The sequence below is a fragment of the Falco naumanni genome, chromosome 2, assembly GCF_017639655.2.
Source record: "Falco naumanni isolate bFalNau1 chromosome 2, bFalNau1.pat, whole genome shotgun sequence".
Classification (NCBI taxonomy): domain Eukaryota; kingdom Metazoa; phylum Chordata; class Aves; order Falconiformes; family Falconidae; genus Falco; species Falco naumanni.
Genome location: NC_054055.1, coordinates 89,954,828 through 89,973,435, shown reverse-complemented (window position 1 = coordinate 89,973,435; position 18,608 = coordinate 89,954,828). Strand labels below are relative to the sequence as shown.

Below are 18,608 nucleotides of genomic sequence, written 5' to 3'. Positions count from 1 at the left end.
TTTCCTGACTAGCACGGCAAAAATGCAGTCCCAAAGGCTGTTTGTTCAGCTGTTTGTTTGTTGTGTATCTCTCTCCTCTCCCTCAGACTATTTGAATTAGAAATGCTAATGCTGCCCTTGCTTGCCACACCAGGAAAGGGCCTTCCCTTCTGGAAGAGGGCAGAAATGTCTGTGTGCACCTGCTTGGGAAGCACATGTTGGATTTTGAGAGGGGTGGATGGGAAATCTCTTCCAATAAAATCAGAAAGAGTTCCTAACAGCTTGCTGCCTGAAAGGGCCTCCATGCAAGAGGCAAAGCCCTAGGTCTGTTTTCTAGTCCATTTTCAGCTCTGTTTTAGGAGGAGAGTCAGAAGTCTGCACCAGACTCAAGTGAAACAGCTGCTTAATTATGTGCTATCATATAGGACTCTTCCTAGGATGGTTTGTTATCCTTTTTTTTACATGCAGATTTGATGTAGTGTCACTTCCTTCTGCTGAGCTGAGTTGTTGGGTCTGGTGTTGGATTCAGGGGACCTTCTTGTTCCTGAGGGGGTCTGACATGCACTGAAATAAGAATCTCCTCTGACCTCGGGCTGGGCTGAACACAGCATGTGCTCATGGGGACGTGGCACTGGGCACCCACCAGACAGCTTCCATTGGCAGAAGTCCTTTTCCTGAGGCTTTGGAGGGGAAAAGCAAGGGTTGTGGTTGAGGAAGCAAATCCCCACATACCATGGGCCAAGAGGAATTTGAACAGCTTCACCTTGGTTAGCAAAGGCTCTGGAGTGGGGAAGGTGGTAAAGGATGCGCCGCTGATACTGGACTCCAGCTGTTTTATAGTCATCTCAATAGTTACTGGCCACTGGTTTGAGCAAGTTGTGAAGCCTGTCCTGCCTCCTGGTCAAAATCGCCTCTGCCTTTGCAGAGGGAGAGAAGGTGGAGGGGGACGGCGTAACTTTCAGCGCGATGGCTCATAGACATAGAAGGGAAAGCGGTGTGGGCAAGGAGGGGGGCAGCAGCAGTCAGGAGAGCGCAGAATGGGCAACGTTTGGGATTTATTACAGCCATACCATGATAAATGGTCCTAGCTCTGAGCCGGTTCCCTTAGGAAGTCAGGATTCCTTCAGCTTTCCTGTAACTTTATTTGAAATACCTGTTTCCTGTTGTTAATTTTTCCGACTTGCAGCTGCCAGTACTGCTTTGTGCTATTCTAAATATTTTTCTTGAGAATTACATCCCTGCAGTATTCGGAAATAATTTTTAATATACACAAAATGATAATCTGGGGGTTTTAAATGTTTGGTTATCTTTCTTGAGCCTTTTGAGTTAAATCATCCCTGTGAGTGAGCTAGCACAATGTGTATTTCGTGCCTAAAAATTGAAGAATTTTAAACCGAGAAAATGCTGTAGATACTTCACACGTGCTGGCACAAGAGCTCTGCCTTGTGCTGCAGGAAACCAGCTCTGCTGCTTCAGCCAGCTTTCAGACGTCCTACCTGTTCTGTATGGGCTGGTATGAATTTAGAGTTGGGACTTTCTGACCACCTCCAGTTGTGCTTTTTGCTTGTGTTTTCAGGTTTCTGTGGTGCTATGAAATACCAGTTACGAAACTGAAGATGCTTTGCAGTTCATGCTGCTGGATTTAAAGCTTGTTCCAAATCTGTCTTAACACGGCGCTTGCTTGCAGTAGGAGAAGCTACCACAGCGTGCTGCAGCTCTTGCTTTGCGTCCCTTTGCCTGGGAGGGCCTGGCTCTGAGAGAGCTCACGTCTCTGGCTTTAGGTCAGTCCCGTGTGAGCAAGGGTCCCTCGTTGTCCCTTCCCAGAGCGCAGTCGGACGATGGTCCCTCTCCATGGGGCTGTGGGGGCAGCTCAGTGGCAGAAAGCAGGACTGCAGCTGGGCCAGCTTTGCTGCTCCTGGGAGCACATGAGGATGTCTTGTGTGTCTCCCAAGTGATGCAAGACACTGCCCAAAGCAGCCCCAAATCCACCTTAATGAAACTTGTATTACCAGGGAGCGTTTTGGTGTGGGCTCTGTGCCTTTAAATAGTTTCTCTGTCACGCTCAATGACTTTGAAATGTGCTTATTCCATAATTAAAAATACCTTAGCTGGGAAGTCCTAAGGGCCCATCTGCTGGTTCAGCTTCTCTCTGCCTGAGGCAGGACTGTTCAATAAATAATCTTTTCTGCAGCAGCTGCAGTAATACCTTCTATCTTACAGAAAAGACAAAAGGGATAGAAGTAGGAACATCCAGGCATCAGACTGACTTAGCTGGAGGAAGGACCAAGTGCAAAGGCCAGTGTCGGGATTTGTCCCTGTGGCTGACGTTTGCTGCAGTTTTGCATGAACCTGGCACAGCTGCACAGCACCTCGGCTGTGCACACACACACACAGAGCACCGCTGCTGCTGCTGGGGACGGTTTTCAGAAGCGGAACCAGGATGGCTGCAAAAGCACTGCCTCTTTCTTCCACTTAAAATAGTGGCTCCTGAGTCCACTGCTGGGGGGCGGAGGGTAAGGGAGGTCTCAGACTTGCTGGCGTCCAATTCTGTGCCAGCTGAGGCAGCATTTCCCCGCCTTTACCTTGCAGAAAAATGTGGGTGAAGGCAAGGGGAGAGGTGATCCTGTCTGAGCTGAGCCCAGCAGTAGTAACTCAAGCAGCAGGATTTTGGGAAGGTTGGTGAGGCTGCTCTAGCAGCATTTGTGGAGGTGTAAAGCCCTGGGGCGCAAAGGATGGAGATAACTAGTGCTATCCGTAGGGCTTACGCTGGGGTTTGTGTTTGTGTCCTACGGTGCTATAAAATGAAGGTGAGAGGCAGCAGTATCTGTTGTACGTTGTTTATTTTTCATGTGGAGCTTGGCTGATAAATAGGACTGAACTAAAGCAACACTCATGAAAAATAAAACCCAACCATGACTCAGAAGTGCAAAATTGGCCTCCACGTGTCCAGAGACAATGAGGTTCTGGTTTGCTGGAGACAGCACATGGATATTGGTGTCTGTACCAGCAGGGCAAAGGCTTCAGCTTATTGATATCCTAAACGCAGACGGACACCCGGTACAGTATATGGCTTTGTTGCTGGTTAGCCACCTGTGACTGAGAAACAGCTTCTGTTCAGAATAGGTCACTGGTGAGTTTTTCTCCAGTTCCTATGCACAAGTCGTGGTGCTGTCTTCCACTCAAACCACTGAATAAAGGCTGCTGAACAGTAAGTGCTATGAAATTAAAACAAACAAATGGTAAAAGCCAAGAACAACAAACCTGCCCACCTCCACGGCATTTGGACATGGCTCGTTGTAGGAACAGCACCAGTAGAGAGCAGACAGTTCCTGTGGTGGAGTGACGGTGACAGGAAGACTTGAGACTTGCAAAGGAGCAGAAAAACTAACGAGTGCATCCCAGGTATGAAATTACAGTAACAGGTTGCCTAAGGCTCAACAAGGTCTTAATTGCATCATCCCATGTGGCACACAGCTGGTACTAGCTGTAGCTCTCCCTTTGCGCTTTCCACCCTATTCCCTGCTTGTTTCTTTTTGCAGCTCTGTGAAGGAGGAACTGGTTTGACTCCAGGGGACAAAGCGTGCCACACGATACTATGTACTTGGTCTTGTGGTAGTCTGAGAAGTGTCTGGCAAAATGCTCCCAAAAGAAAACCGGTTACCCTGCAGTGAGGGGATGGATGAAAACTGTAAGAAATGTAAGGAACGGGGCAAATTTGGTGCCTAGTACAAGGGTCTGTAATTTACCTGTCTGGAAAAGTTACCTGCAAGGGAAGGAGTGCAAGGAGTTTACCTACTAGGTCACTCAGCAGGGTAAGGACAGTAGCCTTGAGGGGGATGGCTGCAGCAGGTCCTGCCGCCCCCTGTGCTCAGGCACTCGGACATCTTTGTTCCCTTCAGTTCTTCCCCCAGAGCCGCTCAGAGCTGCCCACAGCAGCCTGCGTGTCCCGATGGGTTTGCAACCCCAGGCACTTGGGGCACAGCAGCCATTTCGCTGCTGCGACGCCCTGCCCAGGCTGCCCGAGGCTGCCCTGTCTGTGCCCAGCAGGCTGCTGGTGGGACAGGCAAGGTGGTGGCAACCTCTACCTCGCTGGCCTGGCACTGAAGCTGGCACTGGGCTGGAGAGCCTTGAATGTGCCTGTGCACAGAGTCAGGCTTCGGCAAGCAAGCCTGGGAACAAAACGGCATCGTTGCTTTGCAGCCCTCCCACGGTGATGTGGGTGGCTTTCTGAGCTGTGGGGCACAGCAGCCTTCGGGGCTGGGGGTCCCCCATGCCCAGAAACCCTGCAAGTCTGCAGCCACCTTCCAGGTCCAGCTGAATGCATGTCGGGCAGGTCTGGCTTTGCTGAACGGGAAGGAGAGCAGCTAGCGCACTGAGGGGGAGGGAAAGCTTAATTCGTGCTACTTTTCTGTGGCTCTGCTTGGGGCTGTATGGGTGTCAACGGACAGAAAGAAAATCCGCGTGCCTAATCCTGTTTAAGAGGTTTCCATTGTTTTGGCCAACTTTTTCTCCATGTTAGCGTAGAGGACTGGCCTCAGGACTCTGCAGGGACAGGGTATCTGTGAACACGTTTTAGAGTTCGAGAAATTTGTTTAACCAGCTGAGTAGCATGCGATGGCAGCAGCACTGTTGTGCTCATTGTTTGGCAATAGGTAGCTGGGAGCTGCAGATTCCTAGGAGGCCACATCCCAAGGCCATAGGATACCACTTGTGTTTTTTAGAATTCCCCAGTAAAAATCACCAGTGTCTTCAAACTATCTTATTTCCTACGACACCACATTCCAGCTAGGGCTATTTTTTTCATTTACTTTTTTGCCTCCGAAGTGCAAAGCCAGGGAGCAAACCAGAAGTTACCAGGTTCAGGCACTAGGAACATGGTGAGCAATTTGATAAAGCAAGTAACAGCCTGACGCTTTACATACGCCCCGTACAGACGCTTGGTCAACAAGCAGCATTCAGTAGCTTGAAAATATTAAATGGATTTCCACCAACTCAGCTGGAGAACTCTCCATTTCACTGGCACGGGCTTGGGTTCTGGGGCAGATTTCATTCAAAAAGAAAAAAAATAATACAGTATTTCCTGTTTCTCAATGCATTTGCTGCAGCCTTCCTTCATGTGGCAGAAGAGCTCAAAGTTAGCAGAGTCTTGTACAACAGCATCCCCTCCATCTGCAGGCCACAGCTGTTGCTTGCCCATGTGCTTGGTCCCGGATTAGGAGCCAACAAGGTTCCTCCTGCCAGCCCCACTCGGTGCAGAGTTCCCTTCCACACCTGGCCTGGCCACAGCAGCTGTAAGCAGCAAGACATGGAAAAGGTGTGTGTTTCTGCCAGCCCCTGGTCCCGTGTCTGGCAAGCACTGCTGGCTGGGCCTCCAGGCACCCTGAGGGAGTGGGATGAGATAAGCTCTTCCTGAGATCTCCCTTGCTGTGCTCCAGTCTGTTTTCGACATCTCCCAGAGCACATTCCCTGCTGTCAGAGATATCCCTGATGTTCTTCATGCTTCTCCCCATCCAGTGGTTGAGTTCACAACTTGTTCCTCTGTCTCATAGTTAAAACAAAATGTCTTTATTTTACTTTTCATCCTCGTCTCCCTCGCTCATGCTGCTGAGGGAGGCAGAGGCAGCTTTTGGAGAAGAGGGAGGGGAGGCTTTATTGAAGACCCAGGGTGGAGATGGAGAACGGGATGGAGAGTGGCTTCATGTAGGACTGCTGTTTGGGCTCCGCCGGGGAGAAAAAGCCTGGAGCATTCGGTCACGTCGTTCCTGGAACATCTGCTTCTGCAAAAGCAAAGTAAAAAGATGCTCTTTGTAAGCGTGGGAATGTCAGAATTCAGGTGTCTGTTGAAAAGGGAAACACATGCAGGCTCTATGTTCTGCTTTGGGCTTTATTGTCATTTTTGCTTTGTAAAGCTGAGTGGAGGCCTGCCAGAGCTGGTGGGGTGGAAGAGACCACCTTTTCAGTCAAGCAATCTGCTAGGCTAAGGCAAATGTTGCTACTCGTTAGTGCGTATGTGGCCTTGCATTAGGCTTCTGGGCTGGGTTACAGATCTGGCATGTACTGCGCAGCTGCTGCAGGCTCCGTGGAAAATGCCAAATGCGAGTGCCTTGCTGCTCCTCCTGGGGATGGGGAACAAGATGTCTCAACCTTGGGTGGAGTACTGGGTGTCGGATCGCAGGCGATGCTCGGCTGGAAGGGAAGAGCCAGCCCAGACAAAGTTAAGTTGCTGCTCGGGTCTGAAAGCAAAACACTTCTGCAGAATGTATTCTGTGTTGGCCTGGTTGGGCAGCTGCAGTCCACAGCCTTTCTCAGCTTGAGTTTTCTTTCTGTTCCTCCTCTCCTTCCCCCTGCAGCGACTCTGCTCTGTGATGACCTTCCTCCCAGCCAAGGAGCATGTGGCTGCCCGTTCTTGCTCTTCCCCTCTTTGAAACTCAGTATTTGCTGCCAGCGGAGGGGTAGATGCTAGGTTTTCATATGAGGTTTCTGGTGTTTGCTAATCCCGGGGGTTAACAATTGAGCACAAATATTAAACTCAACTGTTCCTCTGTGAGCTCCCTCACCCAACTTCTATCTTTGTCACATTGGCCTTTATTAATTAGTTTTAGAGCCTGGATGTCGCTGTAGTGCAGCACGACAGAACAGTTCCTGCCTGGAGCCACGCTAGCGATGCTCTCATGCATAAAAAGCCACAGTGTGTAGCCTACCCCAGTGCTACTACTAGGTCCAAAATAGTCAAGACTTCCTAAAATCTCGATAGTTAGCAGATGGTGGTTGCTCCTGATAAACAGTGCCAGGAGGCATTTGGATGGGGGGAGGGCTTCTGCTGCTGAGAGCTGGGAGGATGTCACCAGGGCTGGCAAAGCCCTGGAGCCTGTTTGAAATTCAGTGGTAGGAGTGCAAAATTCCCCTCTAGATCACAGAAACAGAGGTTTTGTTGGCTTGACTTAATCTGCTTCACCCTTTCACTCAAGATAACCCCCAACAAAAAATGTTTGATCTGAAATGCCTTTTTCCTGGCCAAGCAAAACACTTTGACTCCATCCTGCCCCAGGCACCTCACCAGCCACTTCAGAAAGCTCCGTGACATTGCAGTGCTTCATCGTTGTGTGGTACTGATGCTGGGGGAGATCAAAGTGTCCCAGTGTGGCTGACCTCCCACGTGGCGGGGTGGTGGTGGTGGGGGGTGGTACTTGACTGTACCTTGGGTCACATGGACCAGGGATGGAAAGGAGAATGCCACCTTCCTGTGAAGGCCCTCAGCCAGGCTGCAGGACACCTGCTTCCCAGTCCCTGCTTTAGTAAAGTTTGTTGCTTCAACAAGCTGGTGCACTTACACCTTCAGCAGAGTAAGTACCCAGACAGTCCAGATCGCCTCCTGCATTAATGCTGTGACCACCAGGTTGCTGGCTAAAATCACAACTGCTGCAGGAGGACGAGGTGGTGCAATTCACCTGCAAGGTCTCCCTAATGGGGGGTACTCCTTGGGCCGCTGGGTGATGAAGAAGTAGAACAAATGTTAATGGCTTCCTTGGAAGTGCCAAAGGGTTAGACAAGGCTGGGTGCGCTCTGGACTTTTACAGGAGGTGGGAAAATAATTTCAAAGCCTTGGTTCACGCAAGTGCTGGTACACTCAACTAGTTTAGGAAGATAACTTTTTTTTCTGGCAAACCTGGGCAAAAATATTTTGCAGATTTCTGAATTTTATTGCCTACATGTTGATACTCCTTTGCTTTACTAAACAGGTGCCAGCTGGGTGTTACAGAGGACTGCTATTTTTGAGCTGCTGATTCTTTCAAGGTTGTGCTCGGGTCCAGGCTGCGTACATCCAGTGTAGCTTAAACAGTGTCCCTGGGTGTTAGCTGCAACCTGTAAGACTTATCGAGCCCCCACTGATGTCTGCGGCGATGCAGCCATTTCCCAGTGCAACCAACCTGACCCTCTGTGCACTGTAGGAGGCACACCTCGTCTGAAGGGAGACTGGCACAGAAACCTTGCCCTGTGAGCTCTGCTTTCTCTCTGCTGACCTGACACGCAGCTGCCTGCTCATACGTGTCTGAGAGGAGGTGGAATGAACTCCACTGCTTTCTGCTTCCAGGGAGCTGCATCTCTGCCATTAGGGCCTCTGTGCCGGGCTACACAGTGGTCCTTTCTCGTGTCAGAACAAAAAGTTTCATGCCACATTAATCATTGTTTCTGACCCTTCTGTGACTCTCCTGCAGAAAAAATGCATACAGGGGATTGCACAGGTGGGCAAAATTGCCAATGAATTATAGACATCTTGACATTTGAGAACTGATATTTTGACCTTTTTCACAAATGGAGCTTTTTTTTTTGTGGGTTACGTGGTCTGTCCTTTTAGAAAATTGATGCTAGCATAAAGAGTATTATAATTATTTGTGAAATAATAATAGCATATTAATGGCATGCAAATTACTGATCTAGGAATCCAGCCTGCCCGTAACGATTCCTGTACTTTTAATGTCAACATTAAAAGCAACATCTAACAAACAGTGATAAGGCGAATTAATGTTAATAACAGTTTTGACACTAATAGCAAGCTATCATTATTTTAAAAGTCTTTTCCATTGCCAAGGCTTAAACTGATTTTAAAAAAGCCATACCACCTCTCAGCTCACTCTCACCAACAGTTTTCCTAAAACACTGTGAGGAGATTTCACTCCACTTGTTCTTAGCAAAGGTCTGTGTGATTGCACCAGAATTCCTACTCTGTGGTCAACCACTAACTCAGGAAACAGGAGGCAACCCCCCCAGGTCTTAAAAGACCTTTACAGAACAGCTTTTCTCTGATCTAATTTGGTAAAATGTTTTATCAGCAAAGGATTTTTAAAAAATGCTATCAGCGTGCACTGTCAAGTGGGTAGAGCCAGGGAATGGGATCAAGGCTTTTAACTTTCTCTCTGCACAGCCAAACTCATCTCACCCCCTGTGGGTTTCAAGTGCTTCGTCAGCATTAGTTTTATTTATTCAGCACCTCTGGCCACAGGACCACCCCTCATGTGGGGAACACTCACCAGGCTCTACGGTGAGTGACTTACAGAGGAAGCTTCATGTGGATGTGGTCAATGCAGGTAAGTCTGGGCTTTTCATCAGAAGAGCTACCCTCTTCTCCTCCCCAAGGAAAATTATATTGTCAATGAACAAACTACTAAATAAACTGTTTGCTTATATGGCTGGGAGCTGTGTTATTCAGAGAGTACCTGCCTTTGCATGGACTGATGTAGCTGTAAGGAGATTATAAAGATGTGGCCTCTGTTCCGATGCCTTCACAGCCTAATTTGAGGCTCTTCTCAAATGGGCGGTAATCAACACAGCAAGTCATGGCACAGAAAAGATGAGAGCACCAGTAAGAAACAGGTACTATGTGCTTTGATGGCACCAAATTGTGACACAGCTGTGATGTGGGCTTCTTAATTCACAAGGGGTCTGTGACTGTTCCTGAGGGTTTATTTATAAAAAAATAAATATAATAAATAAAAATTAAAACTCTGCTGAGATCCTTTCAACAAAAGGTACCTCTTGTGATGGGAAGCTGTTCAGGTATAAACTGGTAAGAGTGACCTGAGAGACCATTACATGTGTTTTGGATCTTTAAAACTACTCCAATAGTATCTGCTTTATGCTAGTCCTAAACTGTTTTTTATAGCTTGCTGCCTCTATTGATACTTTGCTTCAAACTGTAATCTATGAGCAGTTAAAGAGGCTTTGCACAAGCCTCTTGCAGAGTTTTCTTTCAAGTGAGGAAGGAACTGCGTGACTGTCTGCACGTCACAGTCAGAAAATGTACCTCTAGAGCATCTTGCTGTTCTGTGGGATTATTTCTCTAGCTCTTACTCTGCTCCTCTAAGTTCACCCTGCACTGTTTGCTGCTCTCCTCCATGCTTGCTCACATTTCCTTGAACAGAGCAAAAGCTTCATTTGGAGCTTGCCAACTGGAGCAGCATGTCCAAGATGATGCCTGTACTGGAGGGTCTGGCTGGGGCCTGGGCTTTTGCCAGAACACAGCTGTGCAGCAGCCTGTTGGAAATGGACCAACTCCCAACAGGAAGGTCTTAGAAAGTCTGTTCAAACAAATGATAAATTCTACATTCAAATTAAGCTTTGCTACTGGTTTTGATGTAGTAAAGGGAAGTAGGACAAGAAAAGCTTCTCAAGCTATCAGAACTGAAAGATGAGAGCCACGACACTTTTGGGGCTCTGAAGTGTCACTAATTCACCACTCAGTGCGTGACTTTGGTTTGAGCAGGTAAGGCCCTGAGGTTTCTCCCCAGAAGGATGCTGTTGCAGACTCTCAACTGCCTTTCTGTGGCACTGGGGACCTTTGGTAAATGGGCTCTGTGGAGCCAGTGTGTACTGAGGAGAGCTTTGAAAGTGTTTCAGTTCCACACAAGCCCTCCCAGCAGTCAGTTTGATGAATCTGGCCACTTGACATGTAAAATAGTCTATTGGAACTTCAAATCAGTAGTCTTTAGAGTTATAAAACTGTCAACTACTGCTGAGTACAGAGCATGAAGAGAACTAGTGAAAACCTTTTCAATGGTCCTGTTTCCCTCACCACCTCCGGTGTATGATTCCTCCCTGATGTCTATGTAGTCCCATTTAGTGCTAACAGGGACAACGGACTGTATTAGCCTGTTTGTTCATGTGTTGCTGTTACGCAGCTCTACTGAACGCAGTATCGCATTCAGCACTGCACCTTAACAAAAGACAGAAAGCATACCAAAGAAGCAACAGCCAGAAGTGGCAAATCCTCCTGTTGCAGTACTGGTGCGTGTTACTGGATTCAGCAAGCAAGTTTGGTGTTATCCTACTGGACTGGCTTTCAAAACAGGGACTGCAGCAAAAGACTCTGCTCTTGGTTTGTGTTACAAAGGAGAAACTAAAAGCACTCAGACTTCCTCAGATGGCAGAATACCTACCCAGGCTCCGTCGGGTCCAAACAGCTCTAAAAAGTTGCCAATAAATTCTCTGGACTTTTCTTCCCATTTCTGGATGAGGTCATGGCTCTTCTCTTCTACTTTGTAAACAAATTCTTTTGATTTTTCCTCTACATTCTTGACTTTTTCTTTCACTTTGTCCACTTGGTTTTGCAAGCGGTATTTCTTCTCCTGTTTTAAAAGTGTAGACAGAAATTAATATATAGGGACTTGGAAATAATTAGCCACTGACAGTTGAGAAGAAGAAAAAAAAACGGCATTAATGTATTCCAATACATATGGCCTTGGTTAATTATTCACATGTTATTTTTATAAATGCAAATTTAACATTTGTGGAATGGAGTGCAGAAGGTCCATATTGAAAAAACTGTCTTGTGTGATTACTGTTTAATCCACTACATGAATCTTTCCATACTTTCAAAGTGAATGCACTTTGAAAATTATACAAATCTTGTGAAAGATACAAGTGAGAAATTAACAGCTCAAATTTAGCAGTAAGCAAAAGGCAGATCTCACTGGGCTTCCTAGCAAGAGCTAGGACTTGCAGTGGACTCACTGCTGTGTTGCCAGCTTGGATGTTAACTTGGACCAAAATGTCTCTTTTGTTTGATTTCTGTAGAGCAAAAGGAAAACCCTTTTCACCTCCAAGCCTGGCTAATACAGGAGCTTCTCGCTGCAACAAAGATGTGTGTAGGCCAGTGGCTTGTGGGCAGCAAACTTCACAGAAAAGAGAGCAAACTCCTGTTGCTAAATCCCACAGAAAGAGGGACAGAGAAGATAATGTTAGGGAGCTCTCGTTCAGCCAAGCATCTGAAGTACTTCAGGGTTAAAGTGCTTTTGTCTTGAAACATTTCTGTGTTCCGCAAACATACAGTACACCCTTGAAGGTGTAACATAGAAGCACAGATGACTATCGGCTTTTAATTTCCTGTGAACTTAATTTAATGGGCTCTTGGATTTACTTTTAAAGCAAGTACTGCTTGCTTTAAAACACAACTTCTGAGGTGTGTTTTATTCTACCTTGTTAATCACTAGAAGAAGAGTCTTTGCAGGCCACAAGGCCAAACAAAATCCTCAAGATCCAAAGAAACTGAACTTACTTTGCACCTCATAGTTGACCAACCCTTCTTTTAAGGAAACCAGCACTTCTCTGCCTTGGTGAAATCCTGTGTTTTGATTTTGAAACACAAACAGTCTTTGGTGCAAAGTAGTGTTTCTGCGTTTAAATTACTACAAGCTAAATAACCAAATATCAGGAGGGACTTCAGGATACATCAGTGTCTGAGACTGGGGAAAGCATACCTTATGCAACAGTATCTTAACCTCAGAGCTCTGCTAAAGGATAAATTTGAGAACCTCCAAGGCATCCAGCACGCCTTAATTTAATAGATATTTGCCATAGTGCTCCACCCAGAAGGATCATTTAAAAGCAGGTTTTTTTAGAGGTGTGGAAGACCGGAAAAAAAGCACAGTGAAATAAATATTTATGCCCTGTGATCTGTGATTTATCTGCCAGACTTCAAAATAAGGAAAAGTAAACAAAACCCTCATGTAATGACACAATTCAGTCCTTCACAAGGGGGTTTCCCAGCTCCAGTGAAGGAGGTGGGAAGACCTGCTGTGAGCCAGCCCAATCACAAGGAAGATTTTGGTTATGTAGGTTATCTCGAGGCCTTAAGACTTGAAATAGAAAATGAAGGAAAGTAAACTTTCAGTTCTGTTAAGTGTTTACTCCACACAGGATCGTAAGGTGCAGTTCTGTACATGGAAGCTTAATAATTTGAGCCATCCCTTCAAATGGTGCCCTTGCCCTATCTATTGTGGCATCATTTATGTACCAGCTTCCTAACACGCTTCCTCGTCTTTTAAAAGCCATTTTAGCTACCTCTGGTAATCTCACTGTTCAGCAGTTCGTTTTGGCTTTTTCCTGTTGCATTGTAGAGAAAGTTTGGGTATCAAAATTTTTGCTCTCTGTGCTGCCTTCTCACAATAGGAATAAAGAAAGAAGGTGCGTCTTGGGTGAGTGGCTGAGAAGCATGTGGTGGTGGGGTGGGCTCCTTCCTAGTGTGTCATTAGGTCGCCTACAGCTCAGCGAAGAAGGGAGAGCAGCAGCTTTGTTACAAACACAAAAGCCTAAGATGGAAGTGAAGCTGCTAATTAACAGGAGCATTTAAAACTACTCTCAGCTTACCAGTTTCTTTTAAATGAAGTTCTTGCCAGCTATTTTAAAAGCAGCAGGAGGATGATATCCTTTCTTAACCTTTACTCTTCATTCAGGGCCCTATGAGAGAGTGTTTCAGAAGCAAGTGCAGATAGGCATACTTACATTTATAAAACTAACATTCAGTTCTTTGGCGGTGTATCCTCGTTGGAGGTTACGCCGGGCATACACGTCATAGTCCCGGACAATCCTTGTGATGATATCTGATGTGGAGATACCTTCAGTCCTCTGTGTTGGTACAAACATTCCTGAGAAAAGTGGGAAAATAAAGCCTGCTGAGAAAGCATGGCAGGACCAGACACTATGGCAGGTAGCTGAGGATGAACACAAAAACACCTGACCAAAGGTAAGAGATTTGCAATTCTTTCTCTCTTATTTCCTAATTCTTTTCTGTCATTCCTGTGTGAGCTTAGGGAAGGCACTAGGTTGCTATGCAGTTCATTTTTCCTCGAGCTTTCAGAAAGCTAAAACTTGCCCTCTTCACAGTGTCAGCTGTGATGTGGAAGTTACAGGAGCTCCCAAGCCAGGAATGCTAAACCTCGCAGTTGTGGCAATTCACTGAGCAGTTCTTTCCATAAGCGTAACCCTTATTTAACGTTATATAAAGGAGTCGTGGTGTGTGTGGCTTGCCATTTGCTGCTCTCCTGTGTAACTTCCACTCTTCTCTCCACTCCTGTGCTGCAGCATCTGACTCTCTGTTCTGCTGAGTAAAACAGAGCAGCCTCTGGTCTTGGCCAAAGCCAGGAAGTGCCTTGAGGTAAAAGATGTGTTACAATAACTGGGTAACACCCTGGAGGTGCCAGTAGCTTCTAACAGGAAAGTGAAGCATAAGCGTAGTGTGAACAAACATGGATATACCATAGGGACTGAGAGGATGAGTCTCCACAGCCCTCATTTCGTGCCCCCCTGGCCATGTCAGTGGCTGCACAACCACTCTCCCTGTTCCAACAGATCAGTCCCTAAGAAAACTGGTCATTTATTAATACTGCTTGTATTTTTCTCAACACAGCTGAAATATATGTTGCTTTTTAATCGCTCCTCAACAAGACAGGATCACCCGAATTGTGAATGGAAGTCACAAAGGCAATAGCAGAGTGCTAGCACACCTTGGTTTAGAAATTATTTAGAGCTACAAAAAACCTACTACTATCACTTACATGTAATTGCAATATCAAGCTACCGATGAGAGCGAGCTGTGAGATAAGACTGGAAATGGCTCTGCAAAAGAAGTAGTGCTTTGTCTTAAAAGGGTGCTATAGCTGCTGGCAAATTAATCCTCATCTATTCACTTGAAGTAGGCAGGCATTGCTAGCTAATTTCACAGGGTTAGAATAAGATCTGGAGAAGGAATCAAGAAGCTTAGCAACCTCTTGCGCCTAAACGCTATGTGGTATTTTTCCTTTCTGATCTCAAATTAATACTCTGCTAAAACATAGATTATTTTAATCATGAGCAGAGAGGTTTCCCTGCTTACAATTTTCAGGCTTGCAGCAGTCACTCAGGAAACTATTTTTGGAAGCAGTGAAACCCACTTGGAGCCAGAAGCCTTTATAGACAGAAGCTACAAGAATACATAAGAAAAATCCAAACCGTACCCTTGCTAAGCCAAAAGCAGAATTGTTTTCAAGTAGATGCACAAACCCATGTATGAGGACGTTACCTTTAGTCACTGACTTTGCTTTTGTATGCTTCATGTGTTGGAGTGATTCATATTTTACAAACTAATTGTTCACAGATGTGCAGAGGTTTAGTCAGCGTGCCGTTACCCAGCTCGCTGTTGTCCATATGCCCCCCCACCCACTGAAGGGAGTGGGGAAATGGGAGCCCGTGGGAAGCTACACAACAAGCGCCACAGTTCCCATCTGCTTCTCGGCTCCCCAACAATCTGATGTGGGAAAATAGGAGTACTGGAACAAAGGAAAATATGCAAATGCATCCACAGCATTGGTCTATTTAAAACAAAACCCTCTAGAAGAAAGGGGAAATTCACTACTCTAATAATGTTGTTCTGGAGTGTTAGGACTATTACAGCACTAGATTTCAAAACTCTTCACAAATAAGGTAACATTATTCGCAGTTTGTATGTAACAAAATTCAGCCATACAAGACTGAAGTTGCTTCTTCAGCATCTCGCAGTGATAGAGACAGGCCAGACCACAAGTCCCTGAAGCCGTAAGTCCATACTCTATTCTGCAAAATTTTAATTTCTCATCAGGTCATGGGTGCGCTGCACCTGTGCCCAACAATAGCAGAGAAGGATGTGCCAGGTGTGGGTGCTCTCCAGCTCAGTCTGGTAACAATGCAGTGACACCAAAGGGCTTCTGTCACGTTGTCCTGTGCACCCAACATCTTATAGAAGAAAAGCAAAATAGCTGCCTGTCCAGCATGTTCTGTAAGTCCCTCAATGACCTGTCCTTACCAGAGATACCTTTGCTCCACTGCCTAGGGAAGTAAGCTGGTGCTGGCTCTGAAACTGTAGAACAGCAGTTCCCAAAGGAGGGTTGTGAGCCTGACACTACAGTAAGGTTTGCAAGTGGAAAAAGATCAAGAACTGCTGCTATAAAAAGCTTATTCTTTCAGCTTAGGTCAATACCTGGTCTACTCTGTCATTGTGTAACTTGAGAAGGTCACTTTGCACGACAAAATCACCATCAGACAGATTTGCTCTGGAATGTTTTTAAGCCTCCAATATACATGTTTATGTAGACCAGGAAGAGGATGGATTTGCCAGGTTTAAAGCAGCGAGTCCAGACAGCAGGAGAAGAAAGGTATGATCAGTTCCTCCTCCTGCACTGTTCACTGTGTTAGGATAGCTGCTGCTGGTAAATAGTGGCTTAACGTTATCTCAGATTTAATTCAGCTTCCTTGAGCTGAAGAGATACAAACTCCTGATGACTACAGCATGTTCCTGCTCAATGTAATATGGTAGTCAACCAAACTGCTGAATAGTCATGGCAAATGAATTACCCTGGTACTGATTTAAACCCTCTGCCAGTGTAGTGAAAAGAACCCTCAGTGCAAATCAGAAATGGATCCTAATGACTCCTGAAGGCTGTCTGTGCTTGCCTGTATTCAGGACTGGGCTGTGTCAAGGAGTCATCAGTTTGCCGTTATCAACAAATGACTGAAGTTGGCTGGGCTGCTGTGGGAAATAAACTCATTTTCATCCATTCAAAGCTCTTAGCCAAGCACCCTAAAAATATTTTAAAAACCCAGATGGGACTCTTTCATAACAGATCTGAATGGCTTCCTGGGGGTTATGGCAGGACTTCAGCCAAGGACATCCTTTGTGGTTTTACGAAGTGAATCTTTCTGCTGAAGTCAGCAGTAACCTATGATTAGAGTGTAAGAAAACGTAGTATTATCTCTACTGCTTCTCTCCCAACAGCTGTGGTCAAAAGACCATAAAAGAATCTAAACTGAGGCTGAAAAAGGTGATAAAAATGCAAAGTGGCGCTTACCTGCCTCCTTTATGTGTTTGTATACGTCATCCGAGCCAGCGGAGGAGTACGGGATGTCATCGTGGGCTACAAAGTCGATCTGCCAGTGAACAGAAGAAGAATCACAGGCCACAATAACTGAATTTTGGTTCAGTGGGGTTCCTTATGGAGGATCATCTGTTCTTTTCAACTTCAGCTGACTTGCTTTTGACATTCTCATCCTAAAGCTATCATCTAGAATATTGCCTAGATTTAGGCCTACAACTGCTGTGTTGTACGATCAGTTATGAAAGAACAGAAAGCTTGTCTCCAGAAGCACTGTCATTGATGCAGTGCTCTGGCTGGCTCTGTGTGTTATTCTGTAGAAAACCTAAGACACCCATTCCTGGTTTTATTGCTACTGGATGAGCTAAGTCAAGTGGCAAAGCCTTGGCTTTCAAAACCATGGAGGCAGGATTATTGATCCTGCCTCCTTAGGGCTGTGCGTATATACATGTATAGTTAGTACTGTCACGCTGTTCTTTCGTCACCCGGTGATGTGGACACTAAAATATCATCCTAGTTAATTACCCTTTTGTTAAGATGTGTATATATTGCAAAACAGTAAATAGCATGTAAGAAATTCTGTCCTGCCTTTAGAGGACACATGATATTTTTATGTATTTCTGGCCAATTCTTGCACCAGTTAGCATTAATAAGAAGCATGCCTTTAACATTACTTTAGTCACTACATGACAACTTTCCTCGTTCATGATCTCCTTTCTTGAAAGTCAATTTATGAGTAAGTCTTCAGTGTTATTTTGCCATTCAAAATCCCACTACAGAAACCATCTCAGCATATTGAGACAAAAAAGGCAAGACAAATACAACATTTTCTGACAAAAATGGAGGCAAGCAGTGCCATGTACCTAATTTCAGTGACTGAAATTAACTGAATTAAATAATTTGCTCCAGCGAGTAGCATTTCACACACTTGCTGTTTAAGTCTCAACTGTCAGCCTACAAAGGGGAAGGGAAGGATAAGGGGAGAAACGTACCTTATGTTTCTCAAGGAACTCGGGTGTCAGTGTCCAGGGTGCATCCCTGATGACCTCATCCACATAACGACAGTGTCTGAGGGCTTCATATCGCTCAGTTTCATTCATCACAGTGAAGCCTTTCAATTTATGAGTTAAATCATCACTGCAAACTAAAGTATAGAAGTATCAACAAAATGGCTCCACACCCAGCTGAATTAGTATGACCAGCAGTTATTTCTTAATAATTCCATTAAACAGTGATTAGCTTAGCTAATTTTGGGGTGCTCCAGGGCATCTAAGAGTTCTGCTCAGGGTTGGTAGGTACAACCACAGACTTCTGAGGGATCCTTCCCTTTCTGGAGCTGCGGCGAGAGCCCAAGTGAGATGATATTGTAGGACATCTCAGGTGGTACGGTATCACATATTGAGGCAACTCAATCCCACTGTAAGTGAGGATTTCATGGACTATGAAATTTCAGGGGTGATGGTCAATGCTTTAAAAACAATCAAAAAGTGCTTTCTGATTGCAGTGTTGGCAATTGCAGAGTGCTCACAAAGTTCATGGATCACAAGATGGTTGAGGTGGGAAGGTACCACCGGACATCACCTAATTCAACCCCCGCCTTCTCGCAGCAGAGTCAACTACAGTAGGTTGCCCAGGGCCATGTCCAGCTGAGTTTCCAAAGATGGAGACCCCTCAGCCTCTCTGGGCCTCTGTTCCCACTTTTTGTTCTTACGTAAACAATGCTCTAAATTGCAGCAGAACATTTTCCATCGGTGTTTATTTAGTGAGAAACCAAGTCATGGCTGATTTTATAGGAATCTGTCTCTGAGTTTAGCTTGAGTTAAGCACGTTTCATAGAAAGAGAAGTAAGGCTTGTGCCATGTTCAAGTGGGAAACTAAAGAAGGAAGCCCTGTGGAAAGGACTCGGAGAAGCCGTACGCTCTCCGTGGAGAGTGTGGATGAGTAGAGCAGAATTAAAAGTCCAGAAATTCT

General features: G+C 45.7%; 1 protein-coding gene across 1 annotated transcript in view; it reads right to left on the bottom strand.

Moving 5' to 3' along the window:
- Positions 1 to 2,800: 2,800 nt before the first annotated feature.
- The window catches only part of PCYT1B (phosphate cytidylyltransferase 1B, choline), a 32,356-nt gene continuing 16,548 nt past the window's right edge, over positions 2,801 to 18,608 (bottom strand). The window contains exons 4-8 of the mRNA XM_040582494.1: positions 17,630 to 17,781; positions 16,614 to 16,692; positions 13,258 to 13,400; positions 10,914 to 11,102; positions 2,801 to 5,756 (exon numbers count right to left, since the gene is read on the bottom strand). Of these exons, the coding sequence (XP_040438428.1) occupies positions 5,676 to 5,756; positions 10,914 to 11,102; positions 13,258 to 13,400; positions 16,614 to 16,692; positions 17,630 to 17,781 (644 nt within the window). The 3' untranslated portion in view covers positions 2,801 to 5,675. The remainder of the gene's footprint in view (positions 5,757 to 10,913; positions 11,103 to 13,257; positions 13,401 to 16,613; positions 16,693 to 17,629; positions 17,782 to 18,608) is intronic.